This window comes from Dendropsophus ebraccatus, chromosome 1 (assembly GCF_027789765.1).
Source record: "Dendropsophus ebraccatus isolate aDenEbr1 chromosome 1, aDenEbr1.pat, whole genome shotgun sequence".
In the NCBI taxonomy this organism is placed as follows: Eukaryota; Metazoa; Chordata; class Amphibia; order Anura; family Hylidae; genus Dendropsophus; species Dendropsophus ebraccatus.
In genome coordinates this window covers 81,378,562-81,405,281 of record NC_091454.1, presented here as the reverse complement: position 1 = coordinate 81,405,281, position 26,720 = coordinate 81,378,562, and the positions used below count along the sequence as shown (strand labels likewise).

General features: G+C 41.0%; 1 protein-coding gene across 1 annotated transcript in view; it reads right to left on the bottom strand.

Moving 5' to 3' along the window:
• Positions 1-26,720, bottom strand: part of TMTC2 (transmembrane O-mannosyltransferase targeting cadherins 2) — a 228,522-nt gene that overhangs the window by 126,681 nt on the left and 75,121 nt on the right. The window contains exon 2 of the mRNA XM_069974054.1: positions 24,486-25,056. Within this exon, the coding sequence (XP_069830155.1) occupies positions 24,486-25,056 (571 nt within the window). The remainder of the gene's footprint in view (positions 1-24,485; positions 25,057-26,720) is intronic.

The window sequence follows — 26,720 nt, the reverse complement described above, 5'->3', positions numbered from 1 at the left end:
AAAAAAAAATTGTTTTCAAATCAACTGGAAGACAAAAATTATAAAAGATTTGTAAATTACTTCTTTAAAAACAAACAAACAAACAAACAAACAAACAAACAAAAACAACTTGTCTTCTACTTATCAGTTGCTGTATGCCCTGCAGGAAGTGGCCTATTCTCTTCAGTCTGACGTGGTACTTTCTGCTGCCTTCTCTGTCCATGTCAGGAACTGTCCAAATCAGTAGCAATTCCTCATAGAAATCCTCTGGACAGTTCTTGTCAGGGACAGAGGTGGCAGCAGAGAGCTCTGTGTCCGACTGAAAATAATTTACCAATTCATACATACAGAAGCTGGTAAGTACTAGAATGCTTGAGATTTTTAAATAGAAGTAATTTACAAATCTGTAAAAAACTTTTGACACCTGGTGATTTAAAGCTATTTAATTTCTTTCAGAGTCCCCCTTTAAAGGAGTGTTCCCATCTCAACCAACATAGTTATACGTGTAGAGCTTGACAAGTTATACATTTTTTTTGTAAATACATTCATTAGGAAAACTTGTCTCTTTCTCCTGATATGCTGCTCTTTCCCTCCCATTGTTGACAGATCATCTTTTTGCCATCTTACTCAACCCTCTTACCAGAACTATCAATTTTATGTAATGGTTTCCCACTTTCAAAAGTGCTCTTCATCGGGACAACCTTTGATTACGCTGTTGTTTTTTTTTTGTTTGTTTTAACCCTTACCACCTACTGCCATTTCCAAAGCAAAAATGTGTATGCCTTTTCCTCAACCTTGAGTCAAAAATGCCAGTACATCCTTCTCCTCCTTCTCTCCCATATAGACTACTCATCCTTCTCTATGCCCTTCACTCTTGTACCCCCTCAATCCCCAATCAGCTCTGGTGATTATTTTACCTCTCACCTCTGTCAAGCCTTTCACTAGCTACTGATCACCTATCAAAGTTCAGACATAATAAAAATGACATAAAAGACTCCCCAACCTGCCCACACCTCCCAATAACACTACCTTTGCTCTCCTCTTTTCTGTTCTGGAACAGACTACCCCCAAACATCAGACTCTTCCGCCATTTCAACACGTAAAAAGAGCCTGAAGCCTACATATTCTGAAAAGCCTAAAACCTACCATAACACTACTGCCTCTACACTGCATATGAGCATCTACCAACAAATAATAAAAATAATAAAAATAAACTATTCATATCCATCATGGCTCCTATAAAAATTAAAACCATAAAGGGGGGGGGGGGGGGGGGGGGGGGGGGGGGGGGAGTGTCTCTGTGTCATGCATTTTTTGTGCTGTTTTTTGAAGCCATGTATGTGTTTGTTTTGTAAAATCCTTCTTACATCCTTACAACCTGCCTTTTCTTATTTCATATCAATAAGTACCTCTACAGCTAAACAGCTTTTATTTAGTGGCTTTGAAGGAGGGAGAGATTTATAAAGACGGGGGTTCTATAATGTCAGTATTAAATTAAGCCTGCCCCCTTTTCCCCCAGACAGATTCCCATGAGGTGCACACCTCTTAGTATTTCCGGCCGGCCGTGCACACGACCATCCGCATTTAATCTACAGGTGTAGATTTGGATCAGGATTTACACCTGCGAGCATGATAAATGAGGCACGAGAGGAGGTCACGCCTCCTCAGTACCGTGCGAGCAAGGGATACCGCAGGTATATGCCTTGCGTACGCCCCTGACAGACGTTTCATAAATATCCCTTGTTGTGTTTAGATGCTTCTTAATAGAATTTACACTATTGCAGAACAATTCTATAATCTTCCAGGTCATAACCTAAGTTTAATTTTCAGATTTCTCACTTATGTAAAGTATTTAGAAAGAATACTAAAGCAGCCATTCTGATGCTGTCCGGTGTGGCAATCATGAAATTCAAGCCATGTCAGTTACAGTGTAGGCTCTGAAGAATTTGTAAACCACATGTCGGACGTCCTCGAAGTCACTTATCAAGAGTCTCATAAAAGAAAATGAGAAAAGAAAACAAACACGGCATTAGATGTGATTACTTTCTATTTCTGGGACTGCCACACAGGCAGCTGTCCTTGGTTGATCAAGGAAACCATGTCTTATGTTGTAAGTCATTTATTTGTAAAACAGGGTTAACGTCAGGCCAGTTCTTCCCAGTGTTTCTCTAATTTATAAAGGCTGAAAGAACAAGCTTTAGTTTCCAATCATTTCAGGCTTCCTCCGCACAATGGTAATAATCGAATATTTAACATCGGAAGGATCACTCATCTTCACTGTCAATGGTGTGAGAGTTCAGAAGCTCTGTTGAAAGGTAGCTTCCACCATATGATTAGTGATCACATTAGTGAAATGCCACATGTATGCAGACGTACAGCCAGGGTGATCAGTCAGTGACTGAGGCTGACGGATGGAACATCCACATCTCATAACAAGTCTAGGCAACGCTCATCCTTCTTTATTGCTTACAAGCTCTCGGTTCTAATTTGATCTTTTCAGCAGCATGATTTGAAGTTATTAGGGACATATGGACTCACTAAGGAGCCTTGGTGTCCACAGCTGGATGCAAGCAATCCAATCTTGAGTTTAGATTTATAACTCAGACTCTGTTCATATCTTTATGTATATTTTGGGGGGACGCACAACTTCGTACAAACTGACATATTGCATTTTTTTAGTTCCATTCCAATAACTGCTTATATGGGACTGTGTAGCCACATTAGTCAGAGTGCTTTTGACGTCCGCTACCAAGAGCCTCTATAGTGGGCGGGTAAACAATTAGAACTAGACTATGAAGCAATAGGAGAAGGTAGTCTAGTCTGAGAAGTTTTTCTTTTACATCAGTTTGTTAGTACGGTGGTAAGAGAAAACACCAGGATGCACTATGGGAAGGCAAGCTAGGTAAAAGCAATGTTTTGCTGGGAAAACTCAGGGCAATTAGGATGTTTCTTTGTTGCAGTTCATCTTTACGCCTTCCTAGTCATGGTATCTCTTAAGGAGACAATATAATGTGCCATAGGACTGCAAAAATTGTTTGGTTTAAAGAACATGACAGAGTTCAGGGTGTTGACTTGGCCCCTTCAGGATGTCCTGGGGGAAAAAAAACATGTCAAAACCATGGGGGCCATACCTCACAATCTATAAGACAAAAGGGTCCTCCAGGCTTAGAATATCATGGTACTTTCTTCCAAAAACAGCAGGTTGGGTGTGGTTTTGCAGCTAAGTTCCAGTGAAATGAATGGAGATGAACCTTAATACCACCCAAAACCTGAGGACAGGGGTGGTGCTGTGCTTCTTTTAATCCTGGATAACCCCTTTAAAAGGATCTGTTGCTGATGCTTTAGTGCCAGATACTGCAGAGTACATTTAAAGGTCTTCGGAAGTCCATGTCTCATAGGGTTAAATTTACTTTTCTTGAATTTTTGTTATGGCTGATTACTTTAAGTGTTAAAGCACTTCTACATTGTGCTATTTTAAGTAAAATAGTAGACACGGGCATTAATACCAATGTGGAAAACCATTCAGCTGCTATAGGGCCTTTGCATGAAGGTCAACCCTGCTAGGCTGAATTTTACTACTAGGTGGCAATATCCTGTGAAAGACTCCCTTCTCCAGCTGTAACACACTGTTAGCAAATAAAGAGGTGGCTAACAGTATAACAGGACCAGGCATTAGGAATGAGCGAACCGGCTGAGGTTCGGGTTCGTATGAATCTGAATTATCGGCTTCTGATTCCCGCTGTCTGCCTGCTCCGTGGACAGGGTGGATACAGCCTGAGGACCGCCTAGAAAACTGGGATACAGCCTATGGCTATGGCTGTATCCCAGTTTTCCAGGCGGTCCTCAGGCTGTATCCACCCTCTCCACGGAGCGGGCAGACAGCGGGAATCAGAAGCCGATAGTTCAGGTTCATACGAACCCGAACCTCAGCCAGTTCGCTCATCCCTACCAGGCATGTGAGCTAGAGGGTAAATCTATCTGTGCCAATTGAACTAACTATAAAGGGGTCTAAGCTCCATTTTTAAAAGTTACCCCACATATGCTATGATGCCACCAGTTATATCTACTTAAAAGGCAATACTTGAGAATCACTAGGCTGTTTAGCATTTATACATAATTACAGCTTCAGCCGAGTGCCCAAATAAACTGATGAATATTCAGTCTAGCCTTTACTGATGGCCAACAGAAATAGCACTGGCTTTGGTAATTACGTTCCGGCATCTGCCATCAATTATAAGGTTTCAACCCGAGGACGCTTCTAAATTAAAAAAATGCAGACTAGAAGGAGTCTTATGGTTCATTTGCAAAGCAGACAGAGGTGACATCACATCACACATGTACACGTAGTTGAATAATACGTATGGTGTATACCATAAATTAATGTCATAGAAGAGAAAAACTCTCTCTGCCCTTCTGCATAGCAAAAGGGTGCTAGAGTCAAGAGACCAGAAGCTACCAAAGAAGAGAGTTTTTTCTTTTGAAATTAAAGCACAACTCCGGCGTTTTTCTTTTTTTTAGTTATATAACTTTGTAATGTGTCTAAATAAGTGGTCTTTTGTGACTACAGTTGGTCTGTTTCATGGCAGTATACGTTTTGCTAGCCTTGAGGTTGACTATACCATTCAGTAAAATAAAATATATTGCCAGAGCAACTGGTATTATAGGGGTAGCCTGTTGCCTAGTGTGAGCAACAATCTAGTTTGTAACTCATTTAGGAAGCCTATTAACCAGCTTCATCATCATCAGACAGGTCTACATGAACAATTGCAGGATCGTTTGGTATGGCCCTTTACTGCCATCATTCTTGGCTGCAAAATCAGCCAATTGAGCATTTACTCAATTGTCAGCTGATTGCTAGGTATATTACATAGGGTAATATAAGCATATGTGGCTTGCTTTGTACAAAATATCAATATACAATATTCTGCACAGTGCTGTTTAGGAATGCTCTATACTGACTGACTGCTTAGTACATAGCTCCACAGCCTGAGAAAAGAATTCTATTAAAACAATAAGGTTGTTTAATGTTCCAGTTTAGTTATTTTTAAATTTCAGTTCTACGGATTAAGTGCTCAAACACATTAACTGAATTTCTGTCCTCTAGAAGGGTCACCCTGAAGCTCCCACACTACTACTGCTGCTACCACCACATGCCATACTACACGAGACCACTCACATATCCTGTTCTCTTTCGGCACTAGAGTTGTATGTCTAGCAAATCTCTGGCTGCTCCTGCCAGACAGACTCCCAGCTGTGTGATAGACAGGCCTCCTCTTATTTTAATAGACTCCCGGACAATCCAGAATGACTAAGAAAATATCCCTACAATGTCCACCGTGCCCAATTAAAATGAAGCACATTGGGACGCCTATATTAAAACAGTCTCTGAGAAAAAGCTATACAGAAAGTGGTTGGTGTGCCTGTCAATAATAACTTTTTAAAAAGTGTGTAGTCATCTCCAACAGCTACTGCATTATAGAGAGTAAATAGTGGAAATCAATAAAGCAAGTTGTGTGGGCTCGAGATGGGAGTTAATATAAGGCAGACACATTAGGCTGAAAATATGTCAAACTATTAACAAAGAGCTTCAAGATAAAAGCTCCTTCACAGACATACACATACATACACACAAACACACACACACGTGTATTCCATTCCATTTCAAGTAACAAACCATATTCTTAAAATGCTCAAGTCTGCCTCTTCTCAGCAATAAGAGGAGAAATGTGCCTAACTTTAAATGGAAAACAGACAACAAATAACCCGAAGTTGTGCAGCAGCTGAGGTGTATAGCATAGGGGAAAATGTCCGTCTCAACAGTATTCTGATGCTGCGTCCATTTACTGCATGTGATGTTGCGCTTAAAAAAAAAAAAAAACGAAACAAAAACCCCTCTGATCTTCGCTCATGCGTTAACTAATCATAGAGAAGGAAAGGCAGAATCTTCTAGTTACGCTAGCAGTGTCCTCCTCCCCCCTCCCTGTCTGGCTTTATTGATAACCTGAATGCAGGAATCATCTGAAGCCTCGCACTTAGGTTGTCAAAGAAGCCAAACTGGGAGGAAGGAGGACGCTGCCTGATTAGAAACGGCTGCTTCTCCTCCATGACTTGTTATTATACAGGCAGAGAACCAATTAAACTTGTTTCAGTATGAGCAGCATATGGACCCAGCATCGGCTTTCAGGCACTGGGGTTTTTTCTGTGGCACTAGGGATCTGAGAGGTTGACTTTAAAATGGTTTTAAAGGAAACTTATTGTACTTTCATAAATGGTCAGACTACTGTACATAAGTTGCAAAAAAAAAAAAAAAAAACACTGTACTAATCTGCCATGATTCCCTTCCTCTGTCATTCTGACAATGCCCAGTCCCCAATGATTATGAGTTACCAGTAACATCTCGACAGATAAAAAAAAGTTTTTTTTATTCAATTTCAAATTCTGGTTACAGCTTGTACTAAATTATTTAAATTGAGATAGATAAATAGATAAATAGATAGATAGATAGAGGCTGGGTTCACACTACGTACTGTATATTTCAGTCAGTCAGTATTGTGGTCCTCATATTGCAACCAAAACCAGGAGTGGATTAAAAACACAGAAAGGCTCTGTTCACACAATGGTGAAATTGAGTGGATGGCCGTCATTTAATGGCAAATATTTGCTGTTATTTTAAAACAATCTGTTGTATTGAAATAATGGCAGTTATTTACTGTTATATGGCGGCCATCCACTCAATTTCAACATTGTGTGAACAGAGCCTTTCTGTGTTTTTAATCCACTCCTGGTTTTGGTTGCAATATGAGGACCACAATACTGACTGAAATATATGTAGTGTGAACCCAGCCAGAGACATCTATTGTGTAGCAGGATCAGCATTTTAATGGGACCAAACAGAAACCTAATAATCAGGTATTTATAAATAGCAAACCAAGTCAACTTGCTTTACTATTTAAGCTAAATAAACATATAATTTTCTAAAGAAAAAAAAAAAAAAAGCAGTACAAGATCACAGGGTTTCAAACCGCAGCCTATAAAATGTAACATTTCCAAAGCACACTATGATTTGTCACGTAGCCCATTTCCTGTACCAATAACATCACCAAGGTTAAAGTATTAAATCATACTGTATTGCTATACCATGTCATTTACTGAAACTTCAAGGTGCAAAGATACAAATCAAGATTATGCAAATCCAAGTAGAAAATTGAGGGTTATCCTCTAGGGAGGGCTTTCTTCTTTGGAGATGAGGCTGTGTTCTCTCTTTTGATGCTATGTGAAGAAGGTTTTCCAATAAACCCGCATACAATTTATTAATCTTTGACCGTTAACTTCTAAAATGTACTTTTATTGATTTTTAATATATCTGTTAATAAGTTTCATCTTTGTGCAGAGATTACATTTTGTGTGTTCAGTATTTGCTAGTCTGAGGTTAAACAACTTGATGAATTGCATTGATTTCAAAGTTAGTTTTTCACGCAGCTGTTTAGAACATCTGCAGATGTCAGCTCACCATTCAGCTTCAATTACAATGCAAATCATCCAGCATGAATGACGTTCAATTATATTATCTGGAGAAGTGGTACTAACAAGACTCAGTATAAAGGAATAGTGCCACAAGGGGCTGCTTATTACAGCCTACCCTGCCACTTTGTTACATTGCTCCATCTCTACCTGGCTCATGAAGAAAGGGACTCATTTCAGTTAAGAGACAGGTGCACTGTAAATTATGAAGGAAATTAATACACTAAAGAGTCAATTCCATCAGGACTAGAGATGAGCGAACCTGTGTGTGCGGCATTTGAATCCCGGCGGCTGCAGAAGGTGGATGTAGCCCTAGGGAGTCCTGGAAAACATGGATAAAACCTATGGTTGTATCCATCATATCCAGGCAGCCTTAGGACTACATTTAACTTCTGCACCCGCCAGTAAACAAATCCCATACTCTTCGGATGGGTCAAACCAGTGCGTGCTCAAGGTTTACTCATCTCTAAATCAGGAAATCTTCTTTCCATACATCTTTTCAGTCAAATGTAGACATCACAGAGTAAACTTGGATTCCACTCTGCTGGCCCAAAAACCTAATAATCGTATAGCCAGAGGGCCCAGACTTCCACATACAAAACATACACAAGTTGTCGTTCAAAACCCCAGCCTGGTTACAAAACCTGCCATGGTGCAACTTTAGCATAGAAATATGCGGACTACCATAACACTTACATGGAATGATGTGCCTTGTTTCACCAAATGAGGGCTGCTAGAAAAATGTGGTAACAATGAAGGCTAACTTGACCGAAATATAAAACCCTCAACCTATATGGCCAACTACAAAAAGAGCAGAGAGAGAAGAGAGAGTACTGCTGAAAAGGGTTTTCTATTTTCTAAAACATCAACTTGTGGAACATAGGGGCCCGCTATACAAGATTTATATACATGCAATGCCTTTAGACCATTTTTTTTTTTGCACATTTTGTTATGCTGAAGCCTTGTGGTAAAATAAAAAAGTGCCCATCATTCTGTTCTCAGTACTCTGTTCTCAGAAATTTTGGCTAATTTATTAAGAAAAACTTAAGTATTGCATTGACAAAACAATTCAGGGGCTTTAGCATTGGCAGCGATTTCCTCCACTCTTCTTGGGTATAATGTCACAAGGTTTGTAGAATTAGATTTGGGAATTATCTGTCATTTTCTGCATGTCGGTTTATCCAGAGTTATAAAAACATGGCCACTTTCTTGCAGAGACAGCACGACTCTAGTCTCAAGATTGGATGCGGTTTTGCAACTCTGTTCTATTGAAGTGAATTGAGCTTAATTGTAAACCACACCTGAACTGGAGGAAATAGTTGTGTCTCTGAAAGAAAGTGGTCATGTTTTTCTAACACTGGGTAACCTCTATAGGCTCTGTCATATTGGATGGGGATAGTTGGTGGACAGCTATTTTCAGGTCTCTCCAGAGATGTTCAATTAGGTTCACGTCAGGGGCACTCAAGAGCATTCACAGTTATCCATAATTCACTTCTGAGTTGTGCCGGCTGTGTGCTTAGGGTCACAGTCATGTTGGAAGGTTAACCTTCAGTCTAGGGCACTCTGGATGAAAATACAGAAATATTCTTAATGAAAACCTGCTCCATTCAGCTCTCTCTCAACCCTGACTAGTTTACCTGTCCTAGCCACTGAAAAACACCCCCGAAGCATGATACTACCATCAACATGTTTTGCTGTAGGGAGGGTATTAAGCAGGTGATGGACGGCACCTGTTTTTCTCTAGACATGACACTTGAGGCCACAAAGTTCCATCTTGATTTCATTAGACCAGATAATCTTGTTTGTTACAGTCAGAGAGCCCTTTAGGTACCCTTTGCAAACTCCAAACAGGCTTTTGTGTGCCTCTGAGGGGATGTGCACACTGAGGAATTCAGATGGAACCTCAGTCGCGGAATGTTCAGCTCTTGCCCGCTAGCGGAGTGCAGCGGGCGTGCGCGTCTCCGCCCGTTTCAGACTCCATTCTATGCATGAGCAGATTCTTTCATTCGTCCAAAGAATGATCAAGTTCATTCTTTGGAGGGAGGGCGGAATCCGCCCGTGCATAGAATGAAGTCTATGACACGGGCGGAGACGCGCGCTGAGAATTCCGCAACGGAGGTTCAGTCTAAACTCCTCAGTGTGCACATACTCTTACTAAGTAAAGGCTTCTTTCTGGCCACTTTGCCGTAAAGCCCAGTTTAGTGGACTGGTGCGGTGATAGCACAGGATCTCTGGAGCTCATCCAGAGCAACTAATTGTTTTCCCATGTACAAAGAAAGATTATCTGCCAAAGATTTGAAGCCAAAGCCAGAAACAGACTATAGACAGATCAGTTCATAAAGGAAAGCCTGATATTTCTCTTCTTCTCAAATCCAATCCTGGCTTTGGTTTCAAATCTTTGGCAGATAATTTGTCAGATAATCTTCCTGTGTAAATGGACCCTTATCAAAGCCCTTCTTCCCTGACTACATAATTTGGTGGGGCAGCCAGCTTCAGAAAAAGTTCTGGTTGCCCCAAACTTCTTTCACTTTGGAACTATGATGGCCACCATACTCTTTTTTTTTGTACCCTTCCCCAGAGCTTTTATGTTTTTATTGATGAGAGAAACTTTAATACTTTAATATATATATATACACACACACATATACAGTATATATATATATATATATATATACACATACACACACACACACACATATATATATTGCAAAAGAGCTCAACATATCAAAATGTGTTAAGGGAAAGGGTCTGAAGATTTTCCAAATGCATTCTATATCAAGCTTGTTTCTAAGATCCACTAATTTATCACATCAAAAAGCAGACTTTCTGAAAAAGAAAGGGAAAAATAAATTTAGGAATCATCTTACTGACTCTTCTTGACCATTTGGTATTACTGTAAAATCTACAAGTATAAGACTCCGCTAATCCAGACATTTCCTAACCTGTTCAAAAAACAAACACTGTCAAGTTCTACAGCACAAAAAAAAGCCAACAATAATGCTCAAAAGGCAGAATCAAACTTTTTTTTTTATCATTAATGCAAGAAAATCCTACAGCTATTAGCAAGGTAACTAGAGATTTAAAAGGTTGAATATCTGAGGGATTGCTGAGACAGCATCAGAGCATTACAATAAAAGCTACCTAATGCTTACATCACTTGTAATCTTATTTAGTAGGGGAAAGCAGTTTACCAAGCTTACCAGGCAGTTCTTAGCAGTCATGGAATGACACATTTAACAGAGAAATACATTTCTGAAGGATTTTGATATATTTTTTATAATCCAACATCCTAAAAACAGTGATTGTTACTACTGCACTGTAATGTCAGTGTCCAGCTTCCCTTTTACCCCTGCACATCTTCCATACTATCTATGCCTTTCCTGTGATTTTGCAATGTTGATTTTCCATGCACTGTGATGTTGTATATCCACTATGACCATTACTGAATTTAAATCCCTATATTGTAAAAGTCACAGACACCAATATAAATTATTCTTGAGGTTTACTGGAAGTAAAAGTAAAATACATATTAAAGAGTTCTTTTTCTTTAAAAAGGAGTCTGAATCTCTCTTAGGGTGCGTTCACACCTACAGGATCCGCAGCAGATTTGATGGTGCAGATTTGATGCTGTGTTCAGTTATTTAAATGAAATCTGCTGCGGATCCGCAGCAGAAAATACGCTGCGGATCCGGTAAGTGTGAACCTACCCTTAAACTAGTTCAAAACTATAGCAAACTCAATTATCTATAAGAAAAAAAACTTCAGGGATAACTCCACAAGTCATTGTGCGCCTTAATTATAGATATCTGGTGTGTGAAAACACTCGGCCAATTCATTTAACAAGTGACAGGATTGCCAATAAAATTAGCATTCTTTCCTGTGGTATACCAGCCAAAGACATGACATTTTACATATAGCTCCAAACAACATGAGGTCATTGAGAAAAGCATGACTGTCATATTACTTATTCTTGGCCTGTTCTTATGTAAATCTAAATGATCAAGTTACAGGTTGTGTGACTGCTATAATCTGAAGTCAGACATCTGTGGACACATGCCATCTACACAAAGACTAATAGACCCAGGTAACCAGGGCCATCTATTCAGCCACCTTCGTACACATCAAATACGATGCACAGTGTTTTAATCTTTTTTTACATACATTTACAAAATATGTCAATTAGACATTCATAAAAGGTGACTTTTCAATCATTTGATACGAATTCAGCTGTTCCCAGCAAGCCCATTTACAGTGAATAGGAATTTTGGAAACAGCTGAATGTGAAAACGCCAACTGCTTCATTTATTTCTATTGAGAATGGTGCAAGGGCCAACTCTCCAGCCAAGCACGGGGACTTGGGGCAATCATTGTTGGCAACACTGTCGATCCCCCACCTTAAATGAGAGAGGATAAAAAATTTAATGTTGAACAACCCCTTGAAAAGTCATTATTTGGCTTAACTGGATATTAATAAATCTTCATAGCAGTCATGAACTAGCTATAAACTAGGGTGAAAACGTAATTTCTGATGTAAAATAGATGCACATTTTGGCTAAATTCTCATCCATGCCAAAATCTGTCACAATCTGTCATACTGGGTTATGCCACGTTCAGCATTTTCTTATAGTGTGTGGGGCTTCACATAGTCTGAGATCACAGATGTGCTGAATTTATCGAGATTCTTGTGCCTCCTGATATATTCAATTCATCTTACACAAGTCACCTTACACCAGGCATATGAAACACCGGCCTAAGTAAATCTTACTCTAAGTACTCGCTTTATTGCAAACTACTTTCCATTGCATGTTGGAGAATTCCATCTCTGACGGCATTAAGACCAAGGTAGATCATAAGAAGTGGAGGCAGTGAGGTTCTAGTCTAGTCTCTCAAATGTGCTTAACACTGACAACATGCAACAGTAAGAGGATCACATCCTATACTTTTCTCCCTCTGTATCTTCAGAGCTAGCCCCAATCAGGGAAGCATCCCACTACATGGACCATCTGTCCAGCAGCCATCTCAAAGCATTGTGAGCTACCCATATGTTGGGGTTATATTCACAAAACCCAAGCGGGTTCCAGGTGAGAACCCATCTACACCATTTATTTCTGTCTGGCTGCATACAACAGGATTACTCATGGTGCAGTTCTCCCTGTATTTTCTTCTCTCCCCATACAACTAGCGATCCCATTGTGGTCCCATTGGATTTCTTTCTGGTGTCCATTTTACAACATGAGGGGACAAAAAAAGTACTGCTTGCAGTTTTTTTTTTTCTTTGCCTGTTCAGATTCTGCAAAATAAACTGAACTTACGATGGAGCTTCCAGAATGGACCCTCCGGTGACAGTGTGAACTTTGTCCTAAATATTTAACCTACATGAGCAGTACAAAAGCCAGCAATATATAGCTTAGCTTCTCACCAAGGCATGGATGTGTTTCTTAAAGACTGATCCATGATTGTAAAAAAACATGTCTGTACTTAAAGCCAAGAATATAAGAAAGCATTGAAACCTTACAAACTAAGTAAAACATAAAGGAATTACCTGGACAATAGCGGCACTCACCATGTCTTTACTGCAAACAAGCAAAACCAAACGTAGCGGTGGATCAGTGACAGCGGGTGCATTCCCCTGAGCCTCATATGGAACACACCTGCTGTTACTGAACCCCCACTATGTTTGTTTTCTTGTTTGCAACAAAGACAACTTGGATTCATAGTAAGTGCTGCTGTTTCTTCATATGTACACTGTGCCCATTAGAGAAGAGTGTGGTGTGGTTCACCCCCAGCGTGGAGGTGACACAGCCGGTCATTTGCCAGATGGTGAGGTGTGACGCCAGTTCTATGGTGGTTGGCTGAGATATAGCCTAGCCCAGTGATAGTAATCTGTCGTGACGCCAGTGCCAGTTGGGCACACAGGTCTGGTGGCACACCTGCTCTTATTTTAATGGTCTGGCTATACCTTGTTCCCCTGTGGGCAGTGACCTGCCGGGTCCCTTAGGTACTTATCACAGTGGCCCGGAGTGGAGTAGTGACCCACCGCACTATTGGCACTGCCACCCACAGAAAGGGGAGATGGCCCAAGGAGTGTGTGTACTGTGTCAGTGCTTAGTGAAGGATCATAGAGTCTCTTTAGCATGAATAAAATCTTGTTTACTCTGAAGATACTTGAGGTAGGCAGCAGATAATACAGCTTTGCCTTGATTCAATACTTCACACTTGATAAGACACTTAAAGCGACTCTGTACCCACAATCTGTCCCCCCAAAACCGCTTGTACCTTCGGATAGCTGCTTTTACTTCAAGATCTGTCCTGGGGTCCATTCGGCAGGTGACGCAGTTATTGTTCTAAAAAGCAACTTTTAACTTGCAGCCCTGTGCCAAATGGCCGTGGCCTAGAGTATCCGTGCCCTAACCTTGCATCACCCCTCTGTCCCTCCTCCCCACTTTCTTCATCATTAGGAATGCCACTGGCAGGATATTTCCTATTCTTCTGCAGTGAACACTGCACAGGTGCCTTAACGATCCAGTCCATGTGCAGTATTCACACAGCTGATGCATCACCTGCCGAACAGACCCCAGGGCAGATCTTGGATTAAAAGCAGCTATCTAGAGGTACAAGCGGTTTCGGGGGGTCAGATTGTGGGTACAGAGTCGCTTTAATAACTTAGGATCCAGATCTGTATTGAGTGTAGAAAGAGTGGTACAGTCATGCCGACTGAGTTGCGTACTGAGAAGTAGAAGAGAAGATAAGGAAAATAGAGAGGAGGATGTCGAGAGAGTCCCAACCCAAGTAGTACTGTGCTCTGCCAGAACTTTGGAGTTAGAAATAGAAGAATACTTGTGCCTGTGTTTTGACTCTTTAGTCTTTGCACCACCTAATGCCCTACCAGTGTGGGGGAACCCATCCTAGTGGATGACAAGCCCCAGACCTTCTTACCTGGGATGAGCAGAATGCTGAGGGTTCCCTGTTTACATCCGCACTGCAAGATAAGAGTTCATAGGCATCTAGCAACTTCTCTATCCAGATCACTTCCTTTACTTCCTTATAGATACTGTCCTGCACTGTGTATCTCCTTGTCCACAGCATGGGTTAAGATGATGCCTGACTTTTGTTCTCTAGTTAAAGGTTTAACACTGCATAGTGTTAAGCGGAGTTACTTGAGAAGAAACGGTGTCTAGTGTCCTCTCTCTACAGAGTCCAAAAGCAAAAGGCCCTACACTTCCTCTACCCATGTGACTTCCTTCCTACAGCGCATATAAGGTGTGCTGTGAGTGGATGAGGAGTGCATATGTGAGAAGTAAAGAGAGAGACGATATTTATAAGGTAGAAAGAAGAAAGAACTCATTGGCGAACAGATCAATGTGACACACAAACAATAACCCTTTGCATACTACAGCTGTGCAACAACTAAGCATACATACTTGCAATAGCGACATCTTGTGAGAAAACTCTGGAACTACTATATCACCACTTATTTAAAAGTACAGGCTTTTACGAAGGGTGTAACCAATAGCAACACCCGTGTTGGGACACTACAAGAGCATCACTATAGGTAAACCAAACCAGTCCATCGGAAGTTAGTCTGTAGAGGGTTGTCTATTATGAGCCAAGATGTAGAGGGCAGTGGCGAGTGTGTGTTATTTTGGTTGTATAAAGAAGTTAAACTAATCTAATGTTAAAGGGTTTTTTTGGTTGTTTTTTTAAATAGGAAATGACTACTCAGCCACAGGCAGAAGGATTTACAGCCATCTCCCATCTGTATTAAGACCAGGCACCGGGCAGTAGGGGTCAGTAGAAACCCAGGAAGTGTTGTAAAGGCAGCAGCAGAGGAACAGAGGTGTAAGTAAAGGCCCTATTCCACGGGTCGTTTAGAGGAGCAATATCGTTCGTATTCGGCCGATATCAGCCGCTACGAACGATATTCGTCCCGTGGGATAGAGTGCAACGATGAGTGCAATGATCGTTGCAGTCGCTTGTTTTTCAACATGTTGAAAAACAAGCGACTGATATAGCAGCGATCTGCTGCCGTTGCTCCGTTGAATAGGAGCATCGGCAGCAGGTGCTGCTGTATCCTATGGGCTGCCCGGACGATCAGCGATCCCCCGGGCAGCCCCCCCAGCAGCTTCCCGCCGCCCCTCCCGCACTCACCCGCTCGCTGACGCCGCGTTGAATAGCGGCGGCAGCGAGCGGGGAACGAGGAGCAAACGAGCGCTAATAGCGCTCGTTTGCTCCTCCAAACGACTCGTGTAATAGGGGCATAAGGCTTGTTTTGGTGTCAGTACTTTGTGTGATAATCTTGTGTGGTACAAGTTGGTGGGCCCACTGTATTACCTAAAAAATGTGGGCATGGTAATCTACTTGTAACTATCCTATTGAAACTTTATTTATGTGTACTTATAATACCACCTAGTAAAATAATACCACCTAGTAAAATCAACTTTCTTTTACTCCATGGTCCATTTCAGATTCTCACATGCCCACTTTTAGTATGTTCACTGAGGAAAGCCTGGGTACTCTGACTGGTCTGCAGTTACATGGTCCCATTAATAGCAAGCTGCCACACACTGGGCGTTCTGACAAGGGTAAAGTCCAAGCTTGTCTGTGAAGAGATTGGCATTTACACACAGATGTGCCCAGACCTGTTTCTGCTTTAATGGAAAAGGAGTCCATCTTCATGAGAAAACCCATTTCACTGAAATTTGCTGATTGTACCAAAAAATTGTGGCAGCATTCAAAACCTCTCTAAAGTGATTTAAGCAACCTAAGATACAGAAGATTAAAAGCTGAGTATACAATAAAGTAGAGTAACATTATCAGTAGTTCTTCTAGGCTATAAAGACTGGAATACGGAAGAAGCGCCATGTAACAATAGTGTAGCAGAACGTCATTTACACCACCTCAAGCATCACAAATGTTTCATGAGTGATAATAAGAGACACATAGAACTGTAATTAAAGCTCCATGACCCATGCTGGCTATAGGACAATGGGCAACACTGAATTACTACAAAAAACCCACAATGTTGTCTCATTTCCCTGTGTCAAAGATTGTCAACAGAGTTAATGAAGAGCGCAGTAAACACACAGGAGCTCCTGATTAGCGCATTCTATTAATTAGTCAATTAGCATATTGTACAATTAACAAAGCAGACCTAATAATTGCCAGTTAGTTGGAACGGGTAGGAGATTAGTTAGAGGAACTGAGGAGATGATTGTTATTCTATCACAAGCCAGGCTAATGTGTCCTAATCTCCGCTGTTCTTTTCAGTAAAGTGGGAAAAAGAATTCATTAGGCTTTCCCTGCGACTACCACTCTCCAGCAGATACACAGAACACATGCATTACTCCACAACCATTACCTATCCACTTTTATATTGAAATTACACTGCATATAATAATTCTAAAGAGGTTCTTTACCGATTTCTATGTAAATTGAAAAAACACAATGCATCTAAAGTAGGACCCACATTGGAGCCAGGCCATAGATACTATGAGAGCAGAGAAACATATAACACCAACCAGGACTGGACTTACATCTTGGCAATGTGCAGGTAACAGAATGTCTAAATGACTGTTTTACGTGTGTTACTTCATTTTTTAAATGTGTATTTTAAAGCATTTTGTTAGTGCTTTTTTTTGTTTAGGATGCGTTCCAACTCAATATGCGAATACGTGTAGAAAAGGGGTGACATGTCATTTGCGAGTACTTGTTAACTCTGGACAAGTAATCACTACTGGATGAGTCACTGTATTCTAAAAAGGTACTGGTCCCAAAAATATGGCCCTCAAGCAGTTGCAAAACTACAGCTCCCAGCAAGCATTGCCATCTGTAGGCTAGCAAGATTACGGTTATTCAACTTCTAGCAGAATAAAGTTTAACATATTCCTTTTCGCTTAATGCCAAAAGCAGACTATCGAACACAGCTACATTTAAAGCCGAACAGATTGTCAATAACAAAAACCCCCAAAACTTAATGGCCATTTTACAGAACCCTATCATGTATACTAACTTTCACAAGCCTATAACCTAATACTCAGAAGAGTTAACACCACTAAGCCAGGGCTAGATCATCACATCAAGCTTTCTGATGTTACCATCATGTACAGAGACGCTTTCCCAGGGGCGCAGCTCGTCTACATCGAACTACAAATAAATTAGTAAAACATGCCTTAGCTCACACAACGCCATCAATCCTAATCTACTCCTAAGGGATTTGGTGACAAGTGCATGCCTCTGCATTTCTTTACGTTAAATTAGAACTATTAGACAGCTGCACATTCCTCAATTATAAATCACTCCGTTCACCCCCACAATCCAGAAATGGCTGCCATATTGCTCATCTTGTTTGCAGTCATCTGAAAGAAGTCATGCCTTGAAACCATTTGTTACAATGTGCCCCTAATAAAGACATGAAATACTGCTTCGGCTTTATTTGTTTTAGTACAGTAAGTCACTGCACATTAAATATGATTTGATCCTAAAACTCAATATATAGCAAAACTGTGTGTTAATTGGGTTGCCAGATACCCAAAGTGAATTTATGTTGAAAATGCAGTCCAATGTACAGACAGCATGTTCTAGAGCGGGAAGAGCTGAGCAGATTGATATATAGTTTGGGGGGTAAAAGTTCCAGTATGCTCCTGGGTTTAGTAGTCAAGTGGGCGGTCCTGATCGGTTGTTGATAGCTAATCAGTATCAGCGTGTAAACAGTGTGTTTATGGTTCACTATTCCTTCTATTATGTGTAAAATCATCACCGAGGGCCAGTTTACACTTAACAAGATCGTCGGAATTCCGCCACAGAATTCCACCGTGCTCAGTGTGCTGCTGTAAGTGAATGGAGAGGGCGCGCGCTCGTCCACTCCCTCTCCGCTCAAAGATGTAACATGTTAGTTCTTTGAGCGGAGAGCGCACGCCCTCTCCATTCACTTACAGCAGCACACTGAGCACAGCGGGAATTCCGACTATCTTGCTCAGTGTGAACTGGCCCTAACAGCATTATATTTTAAGGTCGACACAACTAAAACAGACTAATCTGTCTAGAATACTCCAGCTATCCTCACACCTTGCCTGCCATTAAATACTTTTAAAAGTTTTTTCCGCTGCTACTCGGTATATGCTTTACTTGCTGCAATATACAGTAGCTGGCTATTATCTTTCCCGGAATAGGAGTGCAAAGGACCTCACCTGTAGGCGATCAGGTGTTGCATCATGGATAAAAGAAACGTATTTCAGCAGTCCAATATAATCCGGTATTTATTGTGTTCATTCCATAAAATTGTTACATACAAAAACCTTAGAAAAATTCTAGACGCATTCCGGCCCGCTCTGAGCCTTGATCACACATGCTGTGATCAAGGCTCTTTGTGGGCTGAAATGAGTCTAGTATTTTTCTACATTTTTTGCATGTAACTATTTTATGGAATAAACACAATACATACCGGATTATATTGGACTGCTGAAATACGTTTCTTTTATCCATTCAATACTTTTCTTTCCATACGCCAGTCATAAATTCAACTTTTTCTCTTAACTCAGTAGGGCCATTATCTTTAGGTTATCCCTTTGTACTTTCACAGATGGCAGTGGTGTATGATATGAGCTATTAAAGATAACCTTCAACTTAGGACTTACAAGATTTCTGTTTTGTAAAATGCAGATTGTGATCTTATGTTTTTTGGCTCTGGACCATCTGCTCCTTTATTTGTCTTGCTTAGATCCTGTTCTCATTTCATCAAGTTAGTCCCTATCAATAGGGTAGGAGACAACTTGCTGATGAGAAATGGTGTCTGACTGCTCGAACCCCCACCAATCCCAAGAACACAACAAAATTAGTGGCTTGAATCAACATACTAGGGCACTTATATGTAGCCCATTTAATTTAATATGGACGCAAATGTTATGGTGTTCTTAGTGTGTGTGTGGGGGGTCGATTTACATGGAGCAGCCAAACTGTGGCCTTTTGACCCATTTAAAGTGACTCTGTACTCACAGTCTGCCCCCCACAAACTGTGTGTACCTTCATTTAGCTGCTTTTAATCCAAGATCTGTCCTGGGGTCCGTTCGGCAGGTGATGCAGTTATTGTCCTACAAAACAACTTTTAAACTTGCAGCCCTGTATCAAATTGGCGTGGCCTAGAGTGTCTATGCATTAGACTTGCACCGCCCCTCCATCCCTCCTTACCGCCCTCCTCATCATTAGGAATGCCCCAGGCAGGGTTTCTCCTACTCATCACCTGTGAGAACACTGCACATGTGTTGGATCGTTTAGGCACCTGTGCAGTTTTCAGACAAGTGATGAATAGAAAAAAACCTGCCCAGGGGCATTCCTAATGGTGAAGAGGGCAGGGAGGAGGGATGGAGAGGCGGTGCAAGCCTGGGCACAGACACTGTAGGCCACGCCAATTTGACACAGGGGTGCAAGTGTAATAGTATTTTTTTACTTGCATTTGCATTTGGATTCAAAGCAGTTATCCGAAGGTACAAGAGGTTAGGAGGGTGCAGATTGTGGGTACAGAGTCGCTTTAAAGCAGAACTGCAAAAAGTGTTGTTTTTGATGAGATGTTTAAAAAACTTCAGGGTATTCTCACAATTTTGATGTAAGCAATAAAACACAATCTGATTGTACCAAGAGAGTAAATACTAACACAATATACCTACTTTATGTAATATAGATATTTTGCTAGACCAATAAGGGTGCTGTAGGGTACAAACACACACACCATATATGCAGCAGATTTGATGGGGAAGACTTGATGCTGTGTTCAGTTATTTAGATCTAATCTGCTGCGTATCTGCTGCGTATTTGCTGCGTATCGCAGCAGTAAATACGCTGCGTATACGGTGTGTGTGTTTGTACCCGTAACATGCAGAACTAGAACATAACTGCAAGTCAGAACTGGACTTGCTGCTTAAGGCCATGTTCACACTTTGCAGGAATGCAGTCTGTGGTCTGATACGGCCGTTGTCAAACAATGGCCATTGTTTTACATGTTCACCCAGACGATACTGCATAATTGGTCGGATGAACATTAACAACATTATTATCATCCGGCCACCCTATGGGTGTGCCTGGAAATCAATTAACCATTGATTTCCAGGCAAACCACGGCTACAAGACAGCCACACACTGTGTGAACTGTCTATTTTTGGCCGCTGTTTGAAAACAGTCGGAAATAATCGACAGGTCATTTGCACAGCCATATTGAACAACGTCTGTTGTTCAATACATGGGGGGGGGGGGGGGGGTTGAGCAACATGAGAAAATGTTAATGAAAGTAGTAGATGCTTGGCACAAACTTTCAGCAGATGTGGTGGGTAAATCAGAAGTAACTGAATTTAAACATGCCTGGGATGGATACACATATATCCTAGAACAAGAAATAAAGGAAATAAAGGACAGAGTGGATGGATCAGGTGGTCTTTTTCTGCTTAAAATCTTGTATGTTCCTGAAGCAATTTGAGAAAACTGTGTCAGGGAACGTGACCTTGATCCAAGGGCTGTAAAAGGGTTGAGACGCTAGATTAACATGGATGAATAAATTACTTATTTATACGCATACTGTATATATACACAAACACACGTAAACACATGCACTTCATTGCAGGGTAGCATATGGCATTTCAAGAGATGACAGCAATAATCAAACCAACTGAGCACACAATAACCATCTGGGTAAAGCAGAGCTTTGGATACAACAAATTACTAAACCAAGGGCATGTCAACTCTCTAGCACCTGACACTCGGAAACTGATGACACCAAGTCATTAATGCACAGCAGGACCTGCCATTCCTCATCTATTTCTTACACTGCACGTCCAGTAACATGCCTCCATTGTAGTTAAACGCCTTATTGTACACCTGTATGTGCAGGCGCTTCTGTTTAACCTAAACAAGACAACATTTCCCATTCCCATCATGTAACAGACCTCAAGTATACCTCCCCTTAAACTATGGAAAATATTACACATCAGATACAGCAACGTGATGAGCATGTCTGGAACATTAGATCCACACTTTGTCCTATGTCCTTTACAGAGACTATTAAAATTAATCAATAAAGAAAACAAACACACTAAATGTTTGGCCAGATGTTAGCATCGTATTTTGGCTTTGGGCACTGTGCGGAAAACATTGGGAATGATCCAAGATATCGGCGGGTAGGAAAGGGGGGATTAATAAGAGATGTAGCCAGGAGTGAGGAGAATCCAGGCCAGAAGAGAATTAAGGAGATAATTAACCCATTCAGCAAAACAAGGATTTGCAAGAAAATTCTAAAGCCTTACAAAACCCAATCAAAGGGGATTGTAATTGTCATAAGTAATAAGGAGGAAAAGGGGATGAGAGACATTAAGCCTAAAATAAAAGCTGCTTTATATATACTTAACAAAAACTCCATAAGCAACATTTATAAAATATGCAAATGTTGCTGAACATTTCTCCATAAAGGGCACCATTAATGTGGGAAACATTATTTCACCGAACAGCAGAGTTAATGCAGCTATTGTGAAAGATAGCAGGGTGCAATTTCGAGCTATGGAGGTAGACAATAGATTCTAGATACTATTTCATAGACACCGATGAAAGACAAAATTGAGAACAAACTTTTGATTTGTGGACATACAGATCTTAAGACTATTAAATATTAACAAAGAATGTATACAGCAATAGTCATTGACGATATTCTTGTTGAGCTGCTATAGAACTTCTTCTATAATCTTTTAGGATATAGCTACCGTGGTATAAAATATAGCTAGCTGGTATCAAAGAAATTCAACCTCCGAGCATACACTGCATGCGGCCTGAACAGTTACTGGAGTACACATGACCCATTATCATTTCTGTAATATCTTCACTAGTGAAATTTATTCTGGCCATGTACATTACATGAAGATGTCCTTTCTTGGGATTATCAAGCACTAGAGATGAGCGAACCTCGAGCATGCTCGAGTCCATCCGAACCCGAACTTTCGGCATTAGATTAGTGGTGGCTGCTGAACTTGGATAAAGCCCTAAGGCTATGTGGAAATCATGGATATAGTCATTGGCTGTATCCATGTTTTCCAGACAACCTTAGAGCTTTATCCAAGTTCAGCAGCCCCAGCTATTCAAATACCGAACGTTCGGGTTCGGATCGACTCAAACCCGAACCCGGTTCGCTTATCTCTAACAAGCACTCATCATGAACCATCCATTATTCGATAACAATTAAAAGAAAGTCTCAAATTCTTTTCACATAATATACAATAGCTAATGCATTATGGACGTAGCCCATATCATAGCACTGAAGGATCTACCAACAACCTGATGTATACGAGGACAGCATGGTTGTCGACAACCTCAAAGTATGGTCACACATAATATTCACACGTAAAGGGGTTGTTATGCCCTATGCTCATAATAAGACAGAACTAACTGTTCGTGGGGAGTCCCAGTGGTTAGACCTCAAGAACAGGGACTCAGCTCTCCCCAATGAATGAGGTAGAGCACACGTGTGACTGCTGCTGCATTCATTCTCTATGGGTGCCACCAAAGATAGCTGAATATCATAGCCCCAATAGAGAATGAAGGAGTGATAGTGGGAATGCATAACTTTATTTTGTGGGATGACCTCTTTAATCCACTACAGATTTTATACTGTGCAACAAATAAATAGCAAACTCTTGTTTCTCACTGCATTGCAGCAGCCTAAAGGTGGAGTCTAGAAGAAATAGAAAATTTCAAGCAGACAGGGGCAGTAGCGCTGTCTCACCGCTCCGGGACCCCAGTCGGCCTCATGGATCTCCTGCTCCAGTGACTTCACGAGTTGGATGATTGATTGCTCGTTCAGCCAACCATTGAAAGGGGCGGGACGACGCTCCAGTCGCTGATTGGCTAAGCGTGCGATCTGTCAGTTGGGCTGGGAATTTTCACCCCAGAGTTGTGATGACATCAGAACTCGGAAAATTTGTTCTGGCAGGGATCCTGAAGCCTGTGACACTGCGCTTCATGGGCACTGGGCACAAGTAGCGCTTGTTTATGTTCCCCCTGCATGCTTGCAAATTCTTATTTTCTTCTGACTTCTCCTTTAAAAGGAACCAATCGGCAAGATGAAATAGCTCCCAGCTGCAGCAAGCAGAGCTCTGACACTGGCTCCCCTACTGTATGGGTGGTGTGTTCAGCAGTAAGTGTAGCAAGTGGAAAAATATATTTTATTCCGGCGCCAGACGGGGGAGAGTCGTCATTTGGGAGGTGCCCGGCCTTGACTAGTCACAGCTCTCTGCCTGTCAGCGTGCTCTGTGAGGATGACTGACAGGCAGAGAGACCAGTTAGTGGCCTCTGTTAATTATTCTAGCAGAGCGCACGGACATGCAGAGAGATTTGACTAGTCAAGGCCAGGCACCTCCTACATGACTAGATCACGGCTCTCCCCCTGCCTCATGCACCAGAATAAAAGATATTTTCCCACTAACTACACTTACTGCAGAACACACCACTAATACGGTAGGGGAGCTGTGTCTGTGTCGGAGCAGCTAGGAGCTATATCAGCACCATCATGCTGATTGGATCCCTTTAACTTCAAAATGTTTCTGAAACTAAATCTATTCTAATTGTTATTATTTAACAGTATCCACTAAAGGAGCACAATGAGAAAGAGGAGTCAACTTAAATGTAGCTTCTTACTGATTTCTATTATTTTTTAAATGCTCGTCATACATTCTATGGTGACCTAATTTCGATGCATCTCAAATACTCAAAGTTGTGAGCAGTGGTGATTGATATGACATAATCAGAGGTTAGAATACACCCTATAAAAGGTGGGACAAGGATGGTATAAAAAAACGAATGTGTAAATTTGACGAAGACAAAAAAATATATAAATAAAAGATCTCTTCTACGTTTTTGACTGGACCAGCTCTTCTACATTCATAATGTATTCTACTGATAGCTATATTTAAAACATATACTGTATGCACTTAAAAGCAGCACCCTCTATGTTCACTCACCTTTAAGACAGCAGACATGATCTCACTTATTTTTAATTTGTGAAAGACAAAAACATCATAAACAGCAGACACTGCCAGAACAGTGACCCCTTGTTCTTTCCATAGCATGCTGCAAGCTGCGCACAATCCACTAAAAAGGATCCAGCACCAGCTACTAACAGAATAGCTTCTGGTTGAACAATGCTTTACATAGCATAGTAATGAAAGTAGAAAGAAGAGCCCAGCTCCCACATCTGCTCGTCCTACTATTCCAGAAACCGCTTCCGTGTGGATCGGATGAGAAGCAAATAGAAGGCCAGCTAAGAGCGTCCAACATCCGCTGCCAAAGAGGGTTTTACAAAGGTTCGTGAAAAGGCCTGTGACGGCTGAATGCAACAGGATATTCACAAGGTGATAGCTCCAGGGTTCTAGTCCTCCAAAGAAGTAGTTAAGGCGAAAAGAAAGTGTGCATAGCGGACGGTAAGATTTATGGCTGCCACTGTGAGTAAGTAAAGTCCCCCAAAAATCATTAAAGAATATTTGGATCCATGGAGTTTCTGGAAGCAGATCCTGATTTGTCTTGATAGCACGGCTGAAATAAAAAAAATAAAAAAAATTAGCATCTATGTAACCATAGGTAGGCTCATTGATTAGTATTCTAACATATAATACAAAGTATAAAATTTATTCAACTATTAGCCAGGATCCAAAAGTCAGCAATGCCGTCTGATATAGTTAATATCCATTTCCAAATTTCCATACAAATGTAACATCATTTTCTATTCTAATGAACAGTAAATGTTGTAGGACAAGCTAAGAGGAGACGATGAACAGAAGTTGACATCTACTTGGAGCACACCTCTAGCTCAGACAAGCATCAGACAACCCCATTCAACTTTTGGCTTTAAACTGAGATTAACACATTGCTAATTGGCTTTTTTTTTTTTTTTTTTTTACATTTCTGTTTCTACTTACAAGAGAAGCATTAGAGAAGAAGTCGAGCAAGCTAGGGCAAGAGTCTTACCATTAACCCCTTTACGTCAGTAATATGTATATATACGTTCCTACTGCACATACCCCATGCAGTAGGAATGTATATATACGTTCCTTACTGACAGGGTTCTTTATGTGAGCGGGAGCTCTGCAGAGAGAGCGCTGCCGCTCACATCACTGAGTCGCAGCCGACTCATTAACCCCTTAAACGCCGCAATCTACAGCGATCATGGCGTTTAAGGTGCTCAGTGACAGATCAAGCATCTGTCACTGAGTGATAGGGACCCCGATCGAATGTGCAGAGAGGCGGGGTAAGCTCCTCCTCCGTCCTGTCGGTTCGGCGATCCATGTATAGAGTCTGCTCTCAGGCAAGCTCTATACATAGATCGGCGACAACACTGATCTATGCTATGGCATAGCATAGACCAGTACATGCAATCTAATGATTGCATATTTTACAGTATATAAAAATGTAAAAAAAAAAAATAAATAAAAAAAAATAAAAAAGTGTTATAAAAGTATTAAAAAACCCTTTATAAACCCCCTACCAATAAAAGTTTAAAAGACCCCCTTGCCCATTATAAAAATATAAACAAATAAATAAACATATTACATATCTCAGTGTGCGGAATTGTCCGATCTATTAAAATATAACATTATTGTTCCCGCACGGTGGACGGCGTAAATGGAAAAAACAAATAGCACCAAGATTGCTGATTTTATTAAATTATATATCAGAAGAAAAAAATTTCATAAAAAACAATCAAAATTTTTCTGTTACACGAATATGATAATAATAAAAACTAGAGATCATGGCACAAAAAATGACACCCCAACCAGCCCTGTAGGTGAAAAATAAAAGCGCTATGGCTCTTAGAAGGCGAGGAGGAACATTGTACTAATTTGACCTGGACTTTTGTGCATCAAAGGGCTCTGTCTTGAAGGGGTTAAAGTGATTCTGTATCAACTGACCCACCCCCACAAACTGCAGGCACCAATCGAGGGATGAGGTGAAGTCTTTCCTAGGTGTCTTTTTTTAAATCGTGGTTCAGTCTTTTAAGTTGAAATATCATCTTTTATTCTTCATCCGTGGCATGAGCCGCCTCTCCAGTCATATTTTCTGCCTCTGGTAATGTACTGAATTTCTCATTGCGCATGCGCTGTAGTGATCCGAGACGGCACAAGCACAGTGACGCAGCCTGGCTTCTCATTCCAAGCCAGGGAGTCATTACAGTGACACTATCACACCCTATTTGCATTTTG